The following is a 20,222-nucleotide window of genomic DNA, read 5'->3' on the forward strand; positions in this document are numbered from 1 at the left end:
CTTAAGGAATTATAGTCAATCATATTATGCCCATTAGTAGTACTATAAGTCCCATCACAGCTCCCAAAAAGAAATGGGCACACAAGACATCCAAGTTTCTTGCCAACATTCTAAAACCCTTGTCTCTATACAGCCTAAAGACTTCAGCTCAATTCATCATTAAATATAATTCTCAAGTGTTTGTCCATTTGTCCCTCTCTATATTTGTTATATGTTTATCACATAAAGAAAGAGCAAAAGGTCCCCATTTTTTAAGTACATTCAAGTAGAAATACTTTCATTTTGAAACTATACAAATGTGCATGAAAAGTGCATAGAAGGTTCACATGAGCAATGTTCATGTGAGAGAAAGTCAGTGATAAATTTACACTTTATTTTGACTATGTTTACCCTTGCTTTCTGATATATATCAAACTTTTTAAACTATTTTAAAACATTTATCTTTTAATAAAATGCCATTAATGTTGAGAGAAATATTTCTTTGATTAAACAAATGGACTGGTGCATCTGTCACTATGCAGCTCTACACTGAAGAGTATAAAGTTTATCAGATTTAGTCTATCCTTCTTTCTAAGGATTAAGAGCCAAAATTCAAAGCAACATCTTTTCCTTATTTGCCATAATTTTAGATGTAAATTTAAATCTGTGCAGTTTTTTAACAAGCTAAAATAAAAAGTAACAGAAGTTGACATAAGATTTGCATTAGTTTGTTTCCTAGAGCACAGCCACATTGGGATATCCAATGTTTCCACTACAAAGAATCAAACATCAGGTTTTAACATTGTAAGTTTGTAGACTTACCAGGAGATAAGATTTTAGTTTAGATCTATACTATTATTATAGTAATATTGTACAGACTGGCCTGCAATGGTGGATTTAATAATTCTTTTAATTTACAAAGCTATACTCTAACTGTGAAGTCACGTCTTCATCATGATCAAGCCTTATGTAATGAAACAACTTTCTAATGAAATTTCTTGGCAAATGCTTAATGTTATTACCTTTACTAGCTCTTAAGCCTACTTATGACTTCTAATATTAAACCTTACTTATAGTGTAGTCTACTTGAACATGCTCAACTTCAAAAAAATGTAATTACATTAAAAAGTACCAATACTCAGATTTTTATTTGAATAACCATTTTAATGAGAAGAATTACTTTTGGTTGGATTAAAAACTTTTGATTGTGAAACCAGTAGGCTTACTTATGCTTGTAATGCAAGTTCTATAGGCCTAATATTAGGTTTAAAGTTCTTTCAAGTGTTAAGTATTGCACTGATAGTGTTCAAAATGCTGAATACCTGTATAAAAGTTGAAGTAAGGCAATAAAGTTTGAAATAATGATGTCTTAAGTATGGAATAACTGACAAAATCATAAAGAAAATTCTAAAAAACAAACTAAGGAATAAAAGATTAATTATTTTACAAAAAAAACTTTTCTTTATTTGAAAGCATTGGATTCTGCCATTGAAGTTTTCCTTCTATTTATTTTTATTATGAAATTCTGAAACATAATTTCATATCACAGGACAGCTAACAAAGTGTAAAATCTTTTTTCTACATATTTATAAACAACATTATGTAATTTAGTGTTTCTTTATAAAAATTAGAATTTTTTTTCTTTCTCAACTGTTTTCCTCTTATAAAGATTTTACTATATACCAAGGATGATGATTTCAACAATGACAGATAAAATGATTCTAAGAAAAATCAAATTATATTTTTCGTCAACACTTTGAAGCAGAGATATTGACTAGTAAGATTAATCTACAAGAGTTAATTCCAATAAATGATTTGATGCTATCTGACCTAACAATGCCATTTAACATGATGCAAAGACACCTTGCAATAAAAATCACTCATGATGACTGCTAACAAAGCTTAATGCCAAATTTTTCATAAAATAAGACTAAATTTATGGTTTTCAGCCATAAAGAAATTTATTTTGGGTTTGCAAGTGTTAAAAGTTATAATGTTATCAGTGTTAAAATTTCAAAAAAATAAACAACAAATACTTGATAACAGAAGTTATAAAACAAGTAATTTTGAAGTACAACATACAAACAGATAATCAAAGGTGCTGCAAACAGTATTACCTCATTATGTGCAGGTAATATTAGCCAGTAAACTAAGTTTCAGCTATCTTTAATATCATTATGATTAGTTTTAACATTATTTCATTTTTAACAAAAGGCAAGCCGTATCACTGCTTCAATATCAACCAACAAGCACTGTATCCAACTTAATATTCTAACATCTGTGGAACACATTATCAAGCTTCAGTATGTTTGACTAAAATCAAACTACTTCCTAAGGAAGAATAAATATTGTACAGTGTCTGACTGCTCTCTAACAACGATCCACCTCCTTACCTATTATTAGAAAAATCAATATTCAACAACTTGAAGAAACAGTGATGTTAATATCATTGTTTGGGACAGACAAGTATATGTTTTCATTATACAGAGGTGAGCATAGTTACCATATAAAACTATACACAAAATTTGGAACTCCAAAGGGTTTTACATTTACCAATGTAAACTTCAATTATTAATTCAAGACTTTAAAAAGAATATAGAAAATATTGCAACAATGAAGTTATAAACATGGTTTTAAGTTTAGTACAAAGAAAGGTTACAGAGGTAACTAATGGTGAATAATTAGTTGTTTCTTCTATCTCAGGTAGGTTTATTCTTAAACAATAAACATTTCAATCAACTGCTACTACATATTTCTATATAACAAAAAATATATAATAAAAACAGTAAGCATTTGAAATATCTAACCTTTTATGTGCTTGGCAATAGACAAAATAGAGTGGAAACAGAAAGGTTACACATATCAAGACTATTGTTGTACATAGTAAATATGATATTTCAAAACTAGCCATAAGCAACATGGTAGTGCAAGTCAATAAAACTGTTACAACCACTTGACCAAATGGATAGTTTTCCTAAAATGAAAATAGTAAAAGTTTCAATATATTTTATTAAAATGCTAAGAAACACTATAGAGCTATAATAAAAAATAATAGTTACAATTAATCTTTTCACTGAAAGCCAGTTTCTCAAACAATATGAAATAGTTTAAGTTAATTATCAACAATATCACATGCTGTGATACATTTAATTTTGACATTGGTACTAATTGCATAATTTGTTTTTAATTCCAGTACTAATGAAAACATGATGAAATAGAAAAGAGCCAATTTATAGTTGCTATACAAAATACAAAACTGGGTAAATACAAAAGCTACGAACTTTAACAAAACAAGGTTCTATTAGTTCTTAATGTGTTCCAAACCAAAAATATACCAACAATAAAAGGCTTATTTTCAAAACTGTATTTATTCACATGCTTGACCAAAAGCAAAAATTTGTAATGATTACTTCCAAAATATATAACATCTTTACAACATTTAAAGTAAAAAGCTTTTTATGAAGTTTGTTTTGCAGAAAGCTATGCTGGGGCTTTCTGTACTAGCAGTCTCCAATTTAGCATTGGTAGACTAGAGGAAAGGCATTTTGTCAACACCACCTACTGCCAACTGTTGGGTCATTCTTTTAATAAGGAATAGTGGGATTGATTTTAACATTATAATGCTCCCATAGCTGAAAAGGTGTGTTCAATGTGATACAGATTCAAACCTGCAATCCTCACTTTCTATGAAAACCATGTCTTTAATACTTCTCACACAAAATCTGACTGGTTGGAAAAATTAAGCCATATATTTGTTTTATTTCTGAATGTTATAACTTTCTAACACTGAAAATGTATTTCCTAGAGGTATTTACCTCCATTCACATGAATAGCTATTCTCATTCAGTGCTGCCATCTATATGCATAAACTTTTCTTATGCATGCCATAAACCTTCTATCTCTCCCCCCCATTGGAATTAACTGATTCCAATGCATCTCTCCTGCAAATCATCATGTGTCAACCCTCTACCAATAATAATGCCACATATTTTCATGATGCATGTGTCTCCCTCTATTAAATTCTACCAAACTATTGCTTCGAGTTTTGGTATAAGATGGAAGCACCGATTATCAAGCAGGGAGCGAGAGTGGGAAGTGCAAGATGAGGTAAGTACCCATTGGAAATATATTTTCAGTGCACTTCCCAAGATCAGACAGTCAAATTCTATGATCCAATATGGGGAAACCACACCACTTCTGAACCAGATAGATTCTTTGTCCATCACAAAAAGATGTTGCATATATGGGCAGAAAACACATCCAGTTGGGAGAGAATTATAGCTGGAAAGTGATCTGAACAATGCAACACTTACAGTTATGACTGAAAGTGTTCGTACCCCTGCATCGTGAGTAGTTTTTTTCTCATAACTTAAAAAGTATCACGATTAGGATAATGAAAGTATGGTATATTATAAATATTATATTACCACACATCTACATAAATTATTATGTAAATTGAACGACAAATAACAAAACACAGGAGGGGCAGAAAGTGTTCGTGTGTTTTCTTTAATGGTCAGTTATGTAGCCTTTCAGATGAATTACTTGGCGCAATCTCTCCTCATAGCCCTCCATGATCACTTGACAGTACTCGACTGGTATTTTCTTCAATTCTTCTTTACAGAAGGCTTCCAACTCTTGCAAGTTTTTTGGATGACACTGATGAACCCTGGTCTTCAACTCAGGCCAAACGTTTTCAATTGGGTTGAGATCGGATGACTGCGATGTCCAGTCCAGAAAACTTATATGGTACTTCTGCAACCAGGATTGCACATATTTCGATATGTGCTTAGGGTCATTGTCGTGCTGGAAGATCCAAAGATGCCCAAGCCGCAAGTTCCGAGCATCATTCATGATATACGTGCCTAATATATTAACGTACTCTTCTTTTTTCATGATTCCGTTGAAGCGGTAAGGACTGCCTACACCAGAAGAGCTGGTTGAACCCCATAGCATGATTGAGCCACCTCCATGTTTAACTGTAGGGACGGTGTTCTTTGGAAGATTTCGTTCCCCCTTCTTAAGGAAAATATTGCGAACATCATTGTGACCGAAAAGCTCGATTTTAGTCTCGTCTGACCAAATAATACTCTTCCAATAAGTAAAGGGTTTATCTACATGCTTTCTTGCATACCTCAATCGTGCTTCTAAATGAACAGGCTTTAAATATGGAGTTCTACGAGGACGGCATGTTTTGAACCCAGAAGAGCGTAACACGTTCGTAAATGTAGAGGTGTTTACTTCAACTCCAGTTTCCCTTACCAGTTTCTGTATGTCATTACGTCTTAAACGAAGGTTCCTACTAACTTCTCTGAAAACCTTCCTCTTGGTTCTCTCTGGAATTTTGGTGGGGCGTCCGGAACGAGAGAGGTTAGCAGTTGATCCTGTAAGCTTAAGCTTGGCAGTTATGCTTTGAACAGTAGATTTCGGCACATTAAGTTGTGTAGCAATACTGTAAAGAGACACACTAGACTTGTATTTTACAATAATTCAGTTTTTTTAAACCACTAGACAGTTGTTTCCTGTTCACCATGATGACCAAGCAGATAATGACAGAGACGGCGCTAAATTGCCGGAAGTACCTTTTTTGCTGGCTAAATTCCAATAATTATGAAACCAGTGTCTAGTTCTGCAATGGTATAATGTAGTTTATTCGTCAAACTAAACAAAATGTTTATGGGAATATCAGTTTTTTCACACGTTCTGAACTGTACGAACACTTTCTGCTCCTCCTATTTTTGATTATTTGTTTATAAACAGTTTATTTGTCATTTAATTTAAATAAAAATTTATGTAGATGTGTGTTAGTATAATATTTATAATATACCATACGTCTATTAGCCTAATTGTGATACTTTTTAAGTTATGAGCAAAAAACCACTCTGGACGCAGGGGTACGAACACTTTCTTTCATAACTGTACAAAACTCAATCCCAAAAATTATAAAAGTGGGTAAAATGAAAAGGATATATTCCTGAGTGTAGACTGGCTAGGGTGCAATAGACCATACACTGCATGTCAACCACATACAAAATCCATGTGTCTTTGAACTGACATCCATGTGGGAGTAGGAAAGAAGATCACATCACTGAAAAGTTGACTACAATCCAAATCCAGCCATCTGGCAGGGGTAGGAAAGAGGATCATACTGTCTTGACCTTAAGTCCATGAGACTGGTGGGAATCTAGTGCCCCAAACTCACAAACAAGGCACATGTAAATATTATAAACTGAGAGATAGATCTCGGAACCCGACATCCAGTACTGAAAAAATGTCTACATAATGTAAACTATCTCCCTCAAGAGTCAAGTTGACCAGAATCACCTCGAGCCCACTGACATCATCAGAATAAGAAACATAAAGGGATAGCTGAAAGGAAAGAACTGTAGCATTCCACAATTACCTTCACCATGACTCACAGTACTGAAAAAGAATAAATGAGGTAGAAATACAGATACTTGTAATATACATGATGACTTATGTAGATAGATTCTTCTGTAAAAACAGAACCTGGCCAATGGGAACAGATATCCAGGTATAGGTAGGATGAGAAATCCCAATGAAAGGGGGTGAACTGCAATTTTGACATCTCATTACCATTTGTTTTTATGTTTCATATTAAAGGAATCGCATCATCTACACCAGCAGAACCCCACTGCCATACTCTCAAATTAAATGGTTTTATAATTATTTCTATATTTTGTTTCTATTTTGCTAACCCAATCAGTGGGATGCTTCCATGATCTGCTGCTCAACTGGCTTGGAACTAGAAAGTGGTAAGGACTATCTAACTCCACTAAAATGGGGGAAGGGGGTAAAACATAATAGAGAATATGCGTAAATAACAACATCACAAAATCCAATTTTCAAAAGCAGACCATACCAATTTATTCCATACAAGGCATGACAGGGATGGGCAGCTATTCCCTTCTGCTTTACACATGTAGTCTATGTTCGGAACAGGGAAACTTATGAAGCAATTCTATTGTGAAGATTAACCAACAAATGATGTTGTGGAATACCCCATCTCTTCAGTGTGTGTCTCATGGCCAGGAAATTACAATATTCAAGTCGATATGGCATGAACATGTGGATTTGAGTATTTAAAGAATACTTGGTCACTCACCACATAGTGGGATCCAAACAACAAACATTAATAAAAAAAGGGCCTCTGAAAAAGTTAAAATCTCACTGACTTCTGATATTCTAGAATGGCTACAGGCAGAAAATAATAATTCAAGGAGGAAGAAAACCTTGATCTGATGCAAATAGTGGGGTAGTTCACATGCCTAATTGGAGAAATACCTCTAAAGTATAATGAAACGCTAATGTAAAGATAAGGTGTTGAATTGGGTAAGAAGACAGATGAAACAAAGTACAGGAGGAACACAATAAAGAGCAGAACACAATTTGTGAAAGAGGAAGGAGAAACAACAAGAACAGAGGACAGTTGCCAAGGAAGAACATAGTGGGAACAAACAGCACAGAAAGAAACTGTACATAGAAATGTATTTGGATCAAGACAAAGATAAAGGTGTGAAAGGAAGGGAAAGTGGCTAAATAGAGGAGTTATCTTCATGAGCCAGTGATGTATGATGAAGGAAAAATCATTTGGAAAAATGAAAAGATATGTAGAAGGATAGAGTACATGAAACACTGATGGAAAATAAACAGAACACTAACATCCACAGGTAAATAGGAGAAGGAAGAAGGACATAACAAAATGTGAAACAATAAGCATCAGGAGAGTGGCTTGAATTTAAGCAAACTGAGGCAGTGCAGGACCACATTAATATTCCTGTCTGGAAAAGCAGTCCACTGTAGCAGAGGACAAATCCCAAAGGAATACATCCATAGGAGAGTGTAATATCTGCAGTATCAGGAAAAACAAAAGATATGATACAGGACCACTAGAAAGTCTAAGATTGAGAAATCAGAAGATTCCCAATCCAAAAGTCAAGACAGGAGATATATATGATGAATAATAGTGGGTTCGTCCAGGGGAAAACACTGGACCCAGAAACAAATGGACAAAAAATTCCATTTGGAAGATTATCAGTAAACATTGCATGACTTTAATACACAAAATATCAGATTTTATAATTTTAAGTCTTAAGGTAAGTTGAGCAATGTTTTTCTCAACCCTTTTTATTCTCACATTGCCTATCCAAAATGCAAACCAACTTTCATTTTAAGATTAAAAATACTTTTATATATTATAACATTTTCAATTTTCACATGCAAAATTTTGTCAAATGTTTCTTAAGAAAACTTTATTTTTTATGTTATTTTCACTAATAAATCTCTGTATGGTTTCAGTTGTTTTGACTAATCTCATAATCACCATATAAAAGTAGGAAATTATTATAAATTATGCCTTTCTCATTCTACAATGACTACAGAGTATAAAGCACAAACACAAATATTTAGGCCAAATAGCTTAAATCTCATAACATTATTCAATTATACAGATTTATTATTTTTATTATACTGACCTTTCAGCCATGCCTGGCTAACAATACAGAAGTTATATTGACATACTACACATAAACTCATATTACAGTATCCAACAATATAAAACTACCTTTAGTTTTACAAAGTAACTTATCTTTGCTGTGTTTTAATGGACTAGTATTTGTAAGATACGGTTATATTTCAATTATGATAAATTGTAGGTATGTGTGTCTATATATATATATATATAAGAGAGAGAGAGAGATTATTACTATTTACATACAAGTTCCTGAAGCCACTGAGAAACAAAAGGATCAAGATAACCACTCCATTAGATAAATGTTGTCTGGAAAGAAATCATATCCGTGACAGGAGCAGAAGTACATGGAAAATGACATACAATAATAGGAGTACTGAGCATGTGAGCCCAAAAACAAGATCCAATGTAGAATGAACCAAAACACAACTTACAATAAGAGGCTCCAGGGTACTAACAGGATAAGGCCCCTTGGGCAGAGATCACAAACCCTGAATCTTCCAGTTGATAAACCAATGCCCTTATCTCCAAAGGATGAGGAGAAAGTAGCAACACACCTGTCAATGTGTGAGTCATATCTAACCAAAGGGTACCAGGGACAAAAGAGGTGGGAAAAGGAGTTGGATAACAAGGTCTTTGGATAAAACCCAAAGAACCCATGGAACTGTTGTGAAAGATCACCTAAGAGTAACAATGTAATATAGTATATAAGTAAACATGGCTGGTATGGGTAGAGAAAACTCTATGTAGAGGAGCAAACAATGTTTCGACCTTTTTCAGTCATTGTCAGGTTCGTCTCCAATGCCGTTTGTGGCATGCTCATCAATGTTGAACAAAATGAAAACATGAGAAATCCCACAAAAATTCAAATTATAATATACCTTATTATTACTTTCATTGACTTATATTGACTGTAAAGTGGTTTAATTAAATTTTAAATGTAATGCAGTATTATATTCAGAAAGGAATTTTAAAATGGTGCTAGTTGTAGTTAGTAGCCATAGTTAAAATACAACATATTGCAATTAGAAATATTTAAGTAGAAAATTTGTCAATTTATTCATGTACATCATATGAATATGATAAACATAAAACATTCAATAAAGATTTAATTCATAATAATATTTTGTTGTTCCCCAATATTAGTTCATAAACTATGTTGAAAACACTATTTACTCTACTATATGTAAATTCTAATTTTTGCTCCACCGAATAATTTCTAAACTTTCTTTATAGTTTCTGTTTCCAAAACTATGTTTCATTAATAAATGATGAAAGAGCTTAATAGGACAGCATAAAAGTGAAAACCAAAGTCTGTATGAAACTAAGTCAAAAAAGATAAGTGAAATGTTTGAAAATGAAGAAATGAAAAGAATATCCTTGAGGCATTTTTTTAGAAAAATGAAATTATTCTTTGAAATAGACAGAAACACATTTAGTGCTTTGTTTACAAGAAAAACTCCTAAGAGCTATGCAAAAACAAAAATTTGAAGATTTAGCATTTTTCTTTGCAAATTATACAAAACAACTGTCAGAAAAACAACAAACACTGATCCTAAAATATCTTCAAAAATAAATTGTAAAAATATAGTTAGAAATAGCCTATAAAATGGACTTGAAAAATTGTGGCTGAAAAATTGAAACTACAAAGAATAATTGATTTGAAAAAACTTTATGTCAAACAATATGACTGATTTAAGTTCAACATAACTTTGATCAAAGTTACATTTTGTAAATGGGTTCATTAACATACTTTCTCATGTTAATAACAAAGGTGAAAAAATTTACTTACCAATAAACACATGGTTACATTCTTGCAACGCTTAGAAGAATGCCAAAAAAGGGTTATGGCCAGAGCCTTTATTTATTAAAGTCTGTTGAGTAGCTACAACTAATTTTTTCTAAGGTCTTATTACACTCATGCTCTATTAATATGTAATTGATCATGAAGAATTCTTTATCATATTCTTCTAATGTGTTATATTTTGTGAGCAGGTTCTTCTGGATTATTTGGAAAATTACATAATTGCATAATTACAATGATTTATTTCTTCAGTAAGTGAATAATGCTTAAAGGTTGTTTACATGTAGGTTTTAACTTCAAATACTATGGTTCAAAAAACATTTAACAGAACTGCCTAAAACTAATATATGCTTTACTCATAAATTTATAAATTAATTGCAGAATTTTAATAACAGATACAACAATTGGTATTAAGTGGCAAAGAACTAACTCATTTATTGATTACTCATTCAATAGTCATTAACTAGCTACTTTATTCAGTTCTGTATTTGTATCACATTTATGTTTAGTCTAAATACTGCACAAAATTTCCAGATTGTATGGATGTCTTAACTTTCATGTACTTTATAGGTATTGAATCATAGATTCTCTAGCAAATAAACACCTAAATTAAGATATCAAAATTTGTACCTTAAAAAATTATTCTATGTGGTATAAAGTGCAGTCAAGGAAAAATGTATATTCTGTGTTTTTTGTTTTGTTACTTTAATAGAATGATTGATACTTGCAAACTTTCATGGTAAATTATTTGTGGATTTTGTTATTATTTATTGAAGATAAATTAGAATACTTACATTTGTAGTTAACCACATGGTTAAAAGGGTGGCATGAATACAGGTTTGCAACCATTTTATTAAGTGACTAGAAAATTGCAGGTTCTAGACATGCCAGTGTCTCCTCCCCCCTCGACCTGGATGCAAGTTCAGGAAGGTGGGAGGTGTTGGGTTACTAACATAACACCTTCACAATGTAAAAATAAGTAAATTTATAGTTTCCTTAATACTAAACTAATACACAAACTACAGCATAACCATGAGCTAGGGATAATGTATTGTTATAGTAATAACTCATTACTATAACAATATTACTTTTGACAACAATATGGTATAATAAAGTATTAGATATCTAACGGGAGTAATAATATTTTAGTTACTTTCTGCCAAAAAACAGTCTCAATAAATTCACTCTGATGTATAGCTATATCAATGCTCTTTTCTTTTTCTTTAAAAGACAAAAATAACTGCAGTTACTATGTTATGAAATATAAACTATCTAAATAATGTGTTAATTATTTTCATTTGAATAACACTGAAGACCAATTTTAGAAAATAGCTTACACCTCACCAACAGCTTTTAAACAAGCTTTATGAGCACTTAAAAAGTCTCAGATCTGTTTCTGAAAAGCCTTAACAGAAATTCAAAATTTAATATTTAGATGAACAGTTAAAAGGTCATAATAACTGTTTTACAGAACAAGTGGAGAGAAAGAGAGGTACTAAGTAACAAAGTGTGTTTTTGTTAACTATTAACCTAAGCCCATCTTTATTTCTTCTGTATTGTGTCCAACATTGAATGTAACCCATCTATAAAAAAAAAGAAAAAGTAAACTTGTGATTTATTTAGCAGCAGAGTAGCCCAAGTGTTGGTGGCAGGTGCTGAATGGTTGCCTTCTCTCTGGTTGGTAGTTCAAAATTATGGACAAACAGACAGTAACTTTGCCAAACCAAACAGCAATATTTCAATTACTTGGTTAATTGAAATAAGTGGAAACCCTAATTTAAGTGGAAACCCTAATTTTTATTATTAAATTATTTTCATGAGTTATGACAATAATTGACTATAATGAAAACACTGAATTAATTGAAAATAATAAACAGAAACCACAACAACAATATTTTGATAAACTGAACAGGTGAAATAATCAAAAACACTATATTCAGTTACTTGGTTCTTTTATGTGACACCAACCTGGGATCATAATTCCTTCATTATATCAATTAATCAACTAATTGGCTAGCTTTACCCTCAGCTGAACTTATATTTAATGCTTTAAAATTTATAAAACTTATTTTCTCATTACTTTTGACTTACCTGTATATATCTCCTTAGTACAGGTGAAAGGACAAAAATTTCAGCACCAATAAGAAGTAATGCAAATGTGTAAATTTCAGATGGTAGACGAGACCCAAGACAAACAGTGGCAAACACAGCAGCATTTACCGAAATTGTCTCAGAAACTCTAAAAACACAAATTACAATAAATGAAAAGCGAGATGTTTTATTAATCAAATTATTTAAAACAAACATGACAAAAATCTCACACCTTACTGACAAAAAAATAAACACACACAAGGTTTCTCAGTGTCTATAGAGGGTTCAGTTATACAAAAACAATTTGGATCATGATCTACATAGCAACTGTGCATCTTGACAATAAGCTTAAAGTGTAGTTTCTATTGCAAAAGACTTTCAAGAACAACATTCCTCCCCGCAGGCTTTTCATAATCCATTTAGTGTTTGAGGGCAATGGTTTACTAGCACCTATTTCCAGAGACTTGACTAGTATATCTTTATATAGAATACTATGAATAATTGTTTTAAGCTCCAGCTACTTAAGTTTAACAGGCACTACTAAAAAACAGTTACCAGTTAAAATAGTATTTACTGAACAAACCACAATATCCAATTAGTTTGTATTGCAAACAAATGACTAGCTTGAGGAGATTTAGATAAGAATGTGGAAGTAAGGTGGAAGAGACTTTATGTATTTACATAACACAGAACTTTTATTCAGGTTTAGGTTATTTAGAATGTTACAGTCATTATTCTTCATAATTACTCTGACTGATATTTAATTAAACACTTCAAAATATATACTTTTTAAAACTTTAGCTCACAAAATATGCTGTAACCCTTTTGCATTAGATATATCAAAATGCATATGACAATGTTTCACAGAATCACATTCAAAATTATATAAACTATATTATCATCAATATATACAAACAAACTTGATATCAAAACATAGTTAATGAATTATATTTGAATTCAGTTTTAAGTTCCTCATTTTATAATAAAATATTTAAAAGATTCACAATTCCACACTACTAAGAAAACTGTGATATTTGTTCTCTAAGTCTTCACTCTTCTACAATTTATTCATTACCCTTCCAAGAAGTACAGAATTTAAGGTAAATTACTTATTATAATATAGGTATTACTCAGGCAAAGCATAATCATTACAACCTTCAATCTTACTTACAGAGAGTCATAAGCTGGAAAAATCAGTCCAATTTTCCATGATTGCCTATTACATCCTCTTTTTCATAAGCTTCCAAAAGTTCTTTTTGATGCTTAATGCTATGTTATTTATAATCAACTGAGAGCCACAGTTTTAACTGGATGAATGGAATTTTTAAAAAAATGGCTGTCACTATTATAACAACAACATAAACTCAAATAAAGGTTATACTATAACAGCCATCATAATGTTGACTTGATGACCTGTTTCTTGACTTATACCCACTTCTTACTTAGGCCTGTAACCATACAACTTCATCCTGTAAAACACCTCTGTGACCAATGACTGTCAATGAACTACCTTTGCCATAGAAGTAGATGGAGGTTATGTGTGTGTTTGTCAGAAAGATCTCTTGAAAATAGCTGAACAGATTTGAATAAAAGTTGGTATACATTTGGTCTATGACCTAACTAAGCAGCATCATGGCTGTGGTTTTGCATGGAAAGTAAGGTGTCATATTTGACGAGAAAAACCCTGGAACAAAGTACAGGAGGAAGATGCTAAAGAGAAATGAGTCAGTCGAATCAAAAGTTAAATCCCATTGGTGAGGGTGGAAAGGAAAAGATTATAGAAGATTTTGGCTATCAAGAAATAAAAAGGTGGGAAGAGGCACAACAGAAGGGAGCCATGCAAGATATATAACAGCAAAGAGCAGGTACAGGGCATAAAAGTCTTCTGAGATCAGGCTTAGGATAAAGGTGGGAAATGGAAGGAAAGAAAACTGGGAAACAAGATGAGTTATCCTTCCTAGAGACTGATGTTTTGGGGAGGAAAGAACAATCCATACAATGGAGAACATAGGTAGGATGATAAAAATTATGTAAACCACTGATAGCAAATAAATCAGACTTCTAACATTCACAGGCACAGAACAGAAGTAAGTCTTAAGAGAAAGGTAAAACAAGAAGCATGTGGAAAGTGGTTCAAACAGAAGCAAAGTGAGACAGTGAATTATCACATTAACATCCTACTTTGGAAGTGTTTGTTTTTTTTGTTTGTTCTTGAATTTTGCACAAAGCTACTTGAGGGCTATCTGCATTAGCCTTCCCTAATTTAGCAGTGTAAGACTATAGGGAAAGCAGCTAGTCATCACCATCCACCGTCAACTCTTGGGCTACTCTTTACCAACGAATAGTGAGATTGACCATCACATTATAACACCCCCACGACTGAAAACGCGAGCATGTTTGTTGCAACAGGGTTGCAAACCCACGACCCTCAGATTATGAGTTGCATGTCTTAACCCACCTGGCCATGCCAGGTCCTTTGAAAGTGAAACATTTAAATTTATGAGTGTGAAGCACATAAAAAAAAACAAAAGCAAAAAAAAGTCTGAACATGAGTGCTACCAAATGAAAAGTGATACTTAGGTAGAACTGAAGTATGGTGAACTCTTATTGATGAAGGGTTTGTTGCAGGATGATTTGCATGAGATTCACATTAGAATCAGTTATCTCCAATGGAGGGGAGAGGAAAGGCTTATGACATGCATTAAAAATTTTGTATATAAAGGGCAACACTAAAGAAGAATAGCCAGATGTGTGAAAATAGATACTGTACAATATTGGAAGTGCTCAGCATCCACTGATAATGGCAAACATATAAAAACATTTTTGTATTTTTTGAGAGCTGAGCTTGACCAACACTGTGAAACAATGTGGAATGATATTCAGAGTTTAGTGTTTATAGGGGTAACAGAAAGCATCCCTACTGCTACTACTCAATCTACTATCTCAATGTACAGTCATCTCACCATTACACATTGTACACCATGTTTTAAGTATACACATAGTGATTTCTTAAAGCTGATACAGAAATCTTGGTGAGATAATAATGAATACTGTAATAATATGTTATATTAAAAATAAACTGTGGGAAAGTTATATTTATCATTGCATCTGCCCCCCACATTTTTTAAGTTCATAACTTAGAAAAAGGATGAGTAACTCGGCTTGTTACCTATAAATAAATGTATACTGTTGTGAGCTTTAAGCTATTTAGAATAAACAATTGTAGTTTCCTGTTATAATTTGCAATTATTTTATAACAAGGTAACTTAGATCCATTTCTTAATTCATGTGTTTGTTACAAGATCAATCAAATCAACCAATTGCATATAGAATGTGTGTTCTTAACCAGTGGTCCATGGATCCTTAGAGAGTCCAATGTAAGAGCTTCAGGGGTCCATGAATGAGGGACAAAAATTGATTTTTCTTCATTCATTATTTTCTGTATGTGTGTGTGCATATGTGTTTAGGTGCATCTTTCTGGGGAGGGGTTCCATAGCTTTCAAATTAGATTCTCAAATATTCTGAATACAAATGTTTGATATATATTCAGGTAGTTTTACAGGTTATGCAAGGGAAACTTGAAATTTCAAATAAAGAAAAGTATTTTTCATCTTAACAGGAGAAACCATTTTGCACTCAGAGCAGTCACCTTCCTAATTCTGCATTTGTGAACAAGCTTTTGGCAAACATAATTAATTAAGAATTTTGATTTTGTTTAATTTACAAAAAAACTTGTAACATTTACTGAAAACTTGCCAAATTTTGTGAAGCCACATTAAGTACTTTCAAAGATTTATATGTATACCTTAATGATTACATGGTGGTTACAAGGTTGTACAAATACATGAACCCATTATGAAAGTGTTAAATACATATGTATTTATGTAATATTTTTAGCTTAGAGGATCAGACAGCTAAGTTGGACCAATAGGTCCCTAGTATGTTAGCTTATTGTTATGTAATTTATAGGTACTTCTCACTGAAAATTATTAATGATTATGATCCTTTATTAACAAAGAGTTTTTTTGTGAGGATCATAATCATTAGTAATTTTTAGTGAGAAGTAACCAAGTTATTTCTTTATTTTATTCATGCTGTATTATTTCATTTGTTATTAATCAAATAACTATTGATGGTTAGTCATTAATTTTGCTGATACTTCCCACTGACTTCAGATTTCTACTCTCACCTGTAAACAAAAAGGCTGGTCATAGGATAAATATCCACTAGAATAGTGCTAATGTGATAAAAGTAAAATGTATTTATGTTTACCAGTGAAAGTTAATTCACCTGTACCCTGTTATAAATTCACTATTTCCAAACTCTAAAATGCCTCCAGTACAGACACCACAAGAGAGCTGTAAGGAAATGTGTTCCTTGTGTAAGAACATTTAGTAGAGAATAATTTTTCTTGTGTGTTGTATTAGTAATTTTTATTTTCTACCCTTTCTTATATACAATAATTTTATGAAATATATAACAGATGAATGGGAAGTATGACCAAAAACTTCATGCTGATGAACCCATATTGTGTTGGTTCTCATTTCCTTCCTTAATACATTGCATATTTTGCCTTGGGCACATCAAAAGCTTTTGTCATGCAGCTTTATGTTTATGATTTTTCACCTGTTAAAATACAACTGGGTATGACTCACTGACAATCTTTTTCTGAATGGTCCTAAACCCAGGTTGATCTACATACATGTGTTTCCCAGTGCCACTAAGTACAAAAGATCCTTTCTTGTAAATTCTACATCTCCAACCACAGCCCATCACAATGACCTGAACATATGAATCTTTTACATCTCAAGGTTTCTACCATACTCTTTTCAAATGCAACTACCTATTAAATGCCAAACAATGTGAAAATGTAGTTCTGATATATTCTGTTTCACCATAACTTGATATCAGCTGTATTTGTCATTCGATTTACCAATTTGGATATTCACTTTAAAATGTATTAAACCTTGTAACAGGGTTTAACTGTCATACTGCTGCCATATTCAAGCTTATCTCAGTACAAGCTATTTATCTGGAGAAGGCTTATGTAGTTCACTCTTCTTATTTATCAATGCATATTCTGACTCAAAAGAATATTCAGAACAAATTTTCCAACAAAGGTTGTTCACATATAATGCTATTGTTTTCTTCATACTATTTTTAATACGTACAATATATCACAGAATTAACTGATTACTTCTTTTAACCGTTCTTTTTTTTAACTTTTACAATCTGTTAAATACACTTTTTAAATTACAAGAATCTGTAGCTGTGATATTCAAAGTAATTATTTTTTTCTTGAACTGTTATTATAAACTAAATTACTCACTGAATTATTAATTACTCAAACAGACAAGCAGTCTAAAACAAGCTTCAGCCATGTAAAATGTTCAAAAACTCACATGAAAGCATGTGCTCCATAATCATGAAACATCAGATGAACAAGAAACATGAAAGTAGACATGGCATAAACAGTGTCTGTACTAATTGTTTCTGTCAGTGTTTTCATAATGGAAGAAAATCCTAGGCCAAAGGACATAAATATGAAAACACTTTTCATATCTTCAAATCCTGAAAATTAAAAATGTAACTTATTATATCTTACTTATGAAACAATTAGTTATGTTAAAATATAACAAAAATATATTTGAATTTAACTCAATTCCACTAAACATACACTCTGCAAGATACATGTAGAGCTGGATGATTAATTAAATTACTTAGTATAGTTAATTACCTATGAGAACCAATTATATGAATTAACAAAAATAACATCAAGTCAGTTAATATGAAAAAAGTAAATAACCAAAATTGGCATTTCCAGTTAATCACAATTATTAATTATTCCAACTATATAGTAATTGAAATATTACTACTATGATTTTTCATTAATATTATTTTTGATTAATTCAAGTTTCTTTATGTTTGGGACAGCATGATCCATTAATTAATGTGACTACTTTGTGATCTGAAGGTCTTGAAGTCAAGTCTTGTTGCTATCATTCTCAATTATTCCAAATATCCAAGCAGTTGAAAAGATTATCATTTTTATTTCTCATTACTGTTTTCTTTTCCATTATTTTGTGTTTGGTCATCATAGTCAGATAATCAGAGTGGTGAATTCATGATTCAAGGGTTAAATTCCCATTGCCATAACTAAATTCATTCTTTCAGCCATATGGGTATCATACTTTTGTTTTTTTTAACTGTGGTAAACTACTAAGACTCTCTGCCATTGTCCCTAATTTCAAAATGGGGATCATATGGAAGGCAATGGGCTGGCAGCACCAACCACAACCTCTTGGGGTGCTGTTTTAGCACTGATCATAATATTACAACACACGCACAGCTCTTCAATTCATAAGGTAACAAGTGGATCATACCAACCAGGATGTGTTGTAATGTAACTGTCAATTTTAATCATTGGTAGTGGTGCTGTAACTCAAACATACTTATTACTTCTCAGATCCCTACTAACAAAACATATATATTACATGACAGCTACTTTTATTTCAATTGGTTTGACTGGTTTCAGTATTATGCATGTATTCTATTTTTACACAAGTCACAAATATAAGAGTGTGACCTATTGGTCATTGGTTACATGAGAGTAATGTATAATGTTTGATTTGACCTTGTATGCCTAAATACCATGGAACCTTTAACTTAATAAATGTTGCTTACTTACAAGCTAAGTTACAAGGTAACTTATTTGACTTAGAGTAAGAATGCTTTAATAAAAAGGTTATGGCAAAATTATATTTATTATTTATTCACTCAGATATTGATCAATAAACAACTTGCTCATTTAACTGTCTGAGTAAAAAATTATGATACATGAATTAATAATAGTTGAGTAATACTGTCACTGAGGGTAAGTTTGCTTTAAATAAAAGGGTTACAGTAAGTTAGTGTATATCATTTAATAGTTCAAAGAAAATGTTGACTGTTGAATAATTTGCTCATTTAACTGTGTTTTTCAGAAATTACTAGGGAACAATTAATAATAACTGTCTAGTTAACAATACATAATACTGTTACTTAATTCATCTATTGCACAAACAAGACTCCTGTTTAATCAAGAATAGCTCTATAGAGATAAAAAGAATTGACATAAGTAGAGAAAAGTAGAGATGTTGCTATGTGCTTATTGGATGTTGCCTAGTAAGATTCAAGATGTTTGATTACTGATTTTTTTAGGTAAATGCTGTTTCCATGTCTTCTTCCAGAAAGTATTATAAAATGTAAATACATTAAAGATTTTAAACTACTACCATATCAACAACTTCTTACTTAAGAGCTTTCACATTTTTTATACTAATACAGTTTGTTACATATTATAATTTATCTTGGATGAGTCTCCAATTTCTTAGGTTATGTTCTATTTCAAATAACTGGAAATTTCAGTTTGAATTTTGAAGTTAATAAAATGTTAATATGTATCAAATTTATGGTATTTGCAAACAAAATTAATACACACAATTTTCTTTTTTAACATAAATATATTTTAATATACAAAAAAACAATTTATAATAGTAGTTATTACAAATGATTTTACAATCTTACAGACAGTACTGATTCTTATATCTGGTCTTTAAATGAATATTTGATTGATGATCCATGTCCATGCTGAGCAAATTAATCCCGAGTTGATACTGCCATACTTTGCTTAAGCTAACTAGCTTTACTGGCCTCACATCTTTACAAGCTGACTTTTTCTGGCAAAGATATTTAATGTCCTAGTAGAAATACTAACATCTGAAATACTTCACTGAGGTTCCTGGTCCAATTCTGTAGACTTCCAATTACTAGTTGTTAACCACAATTATAGCTTCTGAGGCCTAGAGTAGACTGACT

General features: G+C 31.8%; 1 protein-coding gene across 2 annotated transcripts in view; it reads right to left on the bottom strand.

Moving 5' to 3' along the window:
- Window positions 1-20,222, bottom strand: part of PIG-C (phosphatidylinositol glycan anchor biosynthesis class C) — a 51,462-nt gene that overhangs the window by 2,641 nt on the left and 28,599 nt on the right. For both annotated transcript variants that reach the window (XM_076471514.1, XM_076471513.1), the window contains 3 exons: window positions 17,768-17,936; window positions 12,366-12,513; window positions 2,787-2,953 (listed from right to left, as the gene is read on the bottom strand). In XM_076471514.1, coding sequence (XP_076327629.1) covers window positions 2,787-2,953; window positions 12,366-12,513; window positions 17,768-17,936 — 484 coding nt within the window. The remainder of the gene's footprint in view (window positions 1-2,786; window positions 2,954-12,365; window positions 12,514-17,767; window positions 17,937-20,222) is intronic.

This window comes from Tachypleus tridentatus, chromosome 12 (assembly GCF_004210375.1).
Source record: "Tachypleus tridentatus isolate NWPU-2018 chromosome 12, ASM421037v1, whole genome shotgun sequence".
NCBI classification, from domain to species: Eukaryota; Metazoa; Arthropoda; class Merostomata; order Xiphosura; family Limulidae; genus Tachypleus; species Tachypleus tridentatus.